The sequence below is a fragment of the Coregonus lavaretus genome (assembly GCF_964263955.1).
Source record: "Coregonus lavaretus genome assembly, contig: HAP1_SCAFFOLD_2777, whole genome shotgun sequence".
Taxonomy (NCBI): Eukaryota; Metazoa; Chordata; class Actinopteri; order Salmoniformes; family Salmonidae; genus Coregonus; species Coregonus lavaretus.
Genome location: NW_028157872.1, coordinates 7,501 through 12,500, shown reverse-complemented (window position 1 = coordinate 12,500; position 5,000 = coordinate 7,501). Strand labels below are relative to the sequence as shown.

The window sequence follows — 5,000 nt, the reverse complement described above, 5'->3', positions numbered from 1 at the left end:
AATGGGGCAAATAACTTTGACATGATTTTGTCTGGAGTTACACGGTCTTCAGTGATGTAAAGGCTACAGCGTTGACTGTAGCTGTCTTCTGCGCTTTAAAGTTTCCGTGCGGAAAACACGTGCGCTTTAAAGTTTCCGTGCGGTGAAGAAATGGAGAAGAAATTAATGCAGTCAAAACAATTCCTGCCGACAAACGTCCCTCGTTAACGCGTTATTAAGACGTTAACTTTGACAGCCCTAATTACTACAGATGTAGGATCTTAATTTGAGCCAGTTTTGCTACAGCAGGAAAATAATCCTGCAGCAACAGAAAATTTGAATTATTATGTGGATTATAATTAATTGATCTTTTTTTGTAGGGGTTGATAAAAAAAAAAGTATACAGTGTATCGTCAAATCTAGTCTGAAATGTTTACGTGGAAATTACAAACGTTAGAAGCCTTTATAAACCTTGAATACACCATGCAGAAAATTATCAGCAACAAAAGAGTTATCAAATTAAGATCCTACATCTGTATATTAGGATAATTAGAATATAGTGGAGTGGAGTTGGGTGGGGCCAGGCGGTGGGTGGAGCCAGGTTTTGGGTGGGGCCAGGCTGTGGGTGGAGCCAGGTTTTGGGTGGGGCCAGGTGGTGGGTGGAGCCAGGCTTTGGGTGGGGCCAGGCGGTGGGTGGAGCCAGGTTTTGGGTGGGGCCAGGCTGTGGGTGGGGCCAGGCGGTGGGTGGGTGGAATCAGACTGTGGGTGGGTGGGTGGAGCCAGACAGTTGATGGGTGGAGCCAGATGGTAGAGACATACGGTGGGTGGAGACATACAGTGGGTGGGTGGAGTCAGACTGTGGATAGGTGGGGCCAGGTGGTGGGTGGGTGGAGCCAGACTGTGGATAGGTGGAGCCATGTTGTGGGTGTGGCCAGACAGTGGGGTGGGTGGAGCCGGGGTCTAGTGATGCTCTTCTCTAAAACGCTTCTTTCTCACTGCCAACATGCTCTCTCTTCTTCACCTTTATTTTCCTTTGGGGACATTTGCATCACCTTCTCTCCTGTCCTGTGGTACACCTTCTCTCCTGGACACTGTGGTGTGTTTGTGGTGTGTCTGTGGTGTGTCTGTGGTGTGTGTCTGTGGTGTCTTTGGTGTGTGTTGTGTGTCTGTGATGTGTCTGTGGTGTGTCTGTAGTTGCTGTGGTGTGTCTGTGATGTGTCTGTGGTGTGTCTGTGGTTTGTGTGTCTGTGGTGTGTACGTGGTGTCGGTGGTGTGTCTGTGGTTTGTGTGTCTGTGGTGTGTCTGTGGTTTTTGTGGTTTGTGTGTCAGTGGTGTGTGGTGTGTGTGGTAATGAAGTGTGTGTGTCTGTGGAGAAGTTGGAAGTGTCTCAGCTAAGCTCTGATTTTCCCTTTGGTGGTACGTGCGTGTGCTTCTGTAGGATCTCACGGCCATCGGAGTGACCAAACCAGGCCACCGTAAGAAGATGACATCAGAGATCAACAAACTCAGCGTCACTGAGTGGCTCCCTGATCAGAAACCTGTTAGTAACATTTACATTTTACATTTACATTTTACATTTTAGTCATTTAGCAGACGCTCTTATCCAGAGCGACTTACAGTTAGTGAGTGCATACATTTGTATTTGTTTATTTTTCATACTGGCCCCCCCGTGGGAATCAAACCCCACAACCCTGGCGTTGCAAGCGCCATGCTCTACCAACTGAGCTACACGGGGTCCACGGTGCACATTCAATACAGTGCAGTGTGCACTTATAACCTTAGCTCTCACGCCCTCCCTTCCACAAAGATATACGTCAGTACTTTTCCCCCATCACCCAGGATTTCTCCGTGCATCATCATAAGACTTCTTATCAGGTCAGGAGAGGCTTTGAGTTATTGGGAGTTACACACATTCCTATAGTTCACTAAATAATTACACTTCTCATACACAAAGAGCTTGAACCCGACACTACTTCCAATCTCTAAGGATATCAAAACAATCTATTCATACTAAGAGGATATACATGATATAAAACAGTTAATGATGTAGAACAGTAATTTACAATCTATCAGATGAAAAACACACACACTGACCAGAAACCTGTTAGTAACACACTGACCTGAGACCTGTTAGGAACACACTGAAACCTGTTAGGAACACACTGACCTGAAACCTGTTAGTAACACACTGACCAGAAACCTGTTAGGAACACACTGACCTGAAACCTGTTAGGAACACACTGACCAGAAACCTGTTAGGAACACACTGACCTGAAACCTGTTAGGAACACACTGACCTGAAACCTGTTAGGAACACACTGACCAGAAACCTGTTAGTAACACACTGACCAGAAACCTGTTAGTAACACACTGAAACCTGTTAGTAACACACTGACCAGAAACCTGTTAGGAACACACTGACCTGAAACCTGTTAGGAACACACTGACCAGAAACCTGTTAGGAACACACTGAAACCTGTTAGGAACACACTGACCAGAAACCTGTTAGGAACACACTGACCTGAAACCTGTTAGGAACACACTGACCAGAAACCTGTTAGTATCACACTGACCTGAAACCTGTTAGGAACACACTGACCTGAAACCTGTTAGTATCACACTGACCTGAAACCTGTTAGTAACACACTGACCAGAAACCTGTTAGTAACACACTGACCAGAAACCTGTTAGTAACACACTGACCTGAAACCTGTTAGGAACACACTGACCTGAAACCTGTTAGGAACACACTGACCTGAAACCTGTTAGTAACACACTGACCAGAAACCTGTTAGGAACACACTGACCTGAAACCTGTTAGTAACACACTGACCTGAAACCTGTTAGGAACACACTGACCTGAGACCTGTTAGGAACACACTGAAACCTGTTAGGAACACACTGACCTGAGACCTGTTAGGAACACACTGAAACCTGTTAGTAACACACTGACCTGAGACCTGTTAGGAACACACTGAAACCTGTTAGGAACACACTGACCAGAAACCTGTTAGTAACACACTGATCTGAAACCTGTTAGGAACACACTGACCTGAAACCTGTTAGTAACACACTGACCTGAAACCTGTTAGGAACACACTGAAACCTGTTAGGAACACACTGACCTGAAACCTGTTAGTAACACACTGATCTGAAACCTGTTAGGAACACACTGACCTGAAACCTGTTAGTAACACACTGACCAGAAACCTGTTAGTAACCTGTTAGTAACACAATGAAACCTGTTAGTAACACACTGAAACCTGTTAGTAACACACTGACCAGAAACCTGTTAGTAACACACTGACCAGAAACCTGTTAGTAACACACTGACCTGAAACCTGTTAGGAACACACTGACCTGAAACCTGTTAGTAACACACTGACCTGAAACCTGTTAGTAACACACTGACCAGAAACCTGTTAGTAACACAATGAAACCTGTTAGTAACACACTGAAACCTGTTAGTAACACACTGACCAGAAACCTGTTAGTAACACACTGACCAGAAACCTGTTAGGAACACACTGACCTGAAACCTGTTAGTAACACACTGACCAGAAACCTGTTCAGGTCAGTAGTAGGGCGGCAGGTAGCTTAGTGGGTAAGAGCGTTGTGCCAGTAACCGAAAGGTCGCTGGTTCTAATCCCCGAGCTGACTAGGTGAAAAATCTGTCGATGTGCCCTTGAGCAAGGCACTTAACCCTAATTGCTCCTGTAAGTCGCTCTGGATAAGAGCGTCTGCTAAATGACAAAAAAAAATAAAAAAAATAAAATAAAAATAAATTATAGATATATAAAAAAAAAAAGTAACACACTGACCAGAAACCTGTTAGTAACACACTGACCAGAAACCTGTTAGTAACACACTGACCAGAAACCTGTTAGTAACACACTGACCAGAAACCTGTTAGGAACACACTGACCTGAAACCTGTTAGTAACACACTGAAACCTGTTAGTAACACACTGACCAGAAACCTGTTAGTAACACACTGACCTGAAACCTGTTAGGAACACACTGACCTGAAACCTGTTAGTAACACACTGACCTGAAACCTGTTAGTAACACACTGACCTGAAACCTGTTAGGAACACACTGACCTGAAACCTGTTAGTAACACACTGAAACCTGTTAGTAACACACTGACCAGAAACCTGTTAGTAACACACTGACCTGAAACCTGTTAGTAACACACTGACCTGAAACCTGTTAGGAACACACTGACCTGAAACCTGTTAGGAACACACTGACCTGAAACCTGTTAGGAACACACTGACCTGAAACCTGTTAGGAACACACTGACCTGAAACCTGTTAGGAACACACTGACCAGAAACCTGTTAGGAACACACTGACCTGAAACCTGTTAGGAACACACTGACCTGAAACCTGTTAGTAACACACTGACCTGAAACCTGTTAGTAACACACTGACCTGAAACCTGTTAGTAACACACTGACCAGAAACCTGTTAGGAACACACTGACCTGAAACCTGTTAGGAACACACTGACCTGAAACCTGTTAGTAACACACTGACCAGAAACCTGTTAGTAACACACTGACCAGAAACCTGTTAGGAACACACTGACCTGAAACCTGTTAGGAACACACTGACCTGAAACCTGTTAGTAACACACTGACCTGAAACCTGTTAGTAACACACTGACCTGAAACCTGTTAGGAACACACTGACCTGAAACCTGTTAGTAACACACTGAAACCTGTTAGTAACACACTGACCAGAAACCTGTTAGTAACACACTGACCTGAAACCTGTTAGTAACACACTGACCTGAAACCTGTTAGGAACACACTGACCTGAAACCTGTTAGGAACACACTGACCTGAAACCTGTTAGGAACACACTGACCTGAAACCTGTTAGTATCACACTGACCTGAAACCTGTTAGGAACACACTGACCTGAAACCTGTTAGTATCACACTGACCAGAAACCTGTTAGTAACACACTGACCAGAAACCTGTTAGTAACACACTGACCAGAAACCTGTTAGGAACA

At 44.6% G+C, this 5,000-nt stretch overlaps 1 protein-coding gene across 1 annotated transcript in view; it reads left to right on the top strand.

Annotated features, from left to right (window-relative positions):
- LOC311124789 (caskin-1-like) overlaps nucleotides 1–5,000 on the top strand; it is a gene marked incomplete at both ends in the record, with an annotated part of 72,073 nt that overhangs the window by 59,577 nt on the left and 7,496 nt on the right. Inside the window, one exon of the mRNA XM_084198887.1 lies at nucleotides 1,418–1,519. Coding sequence (XP_084055013.1) covers nucleotides 1,418–1,519 — 102 coding nt within the window. The remainder of the gene's footprint in view (nucleotides 1–1,417; nucleotides 1,520–5,000) is intronic.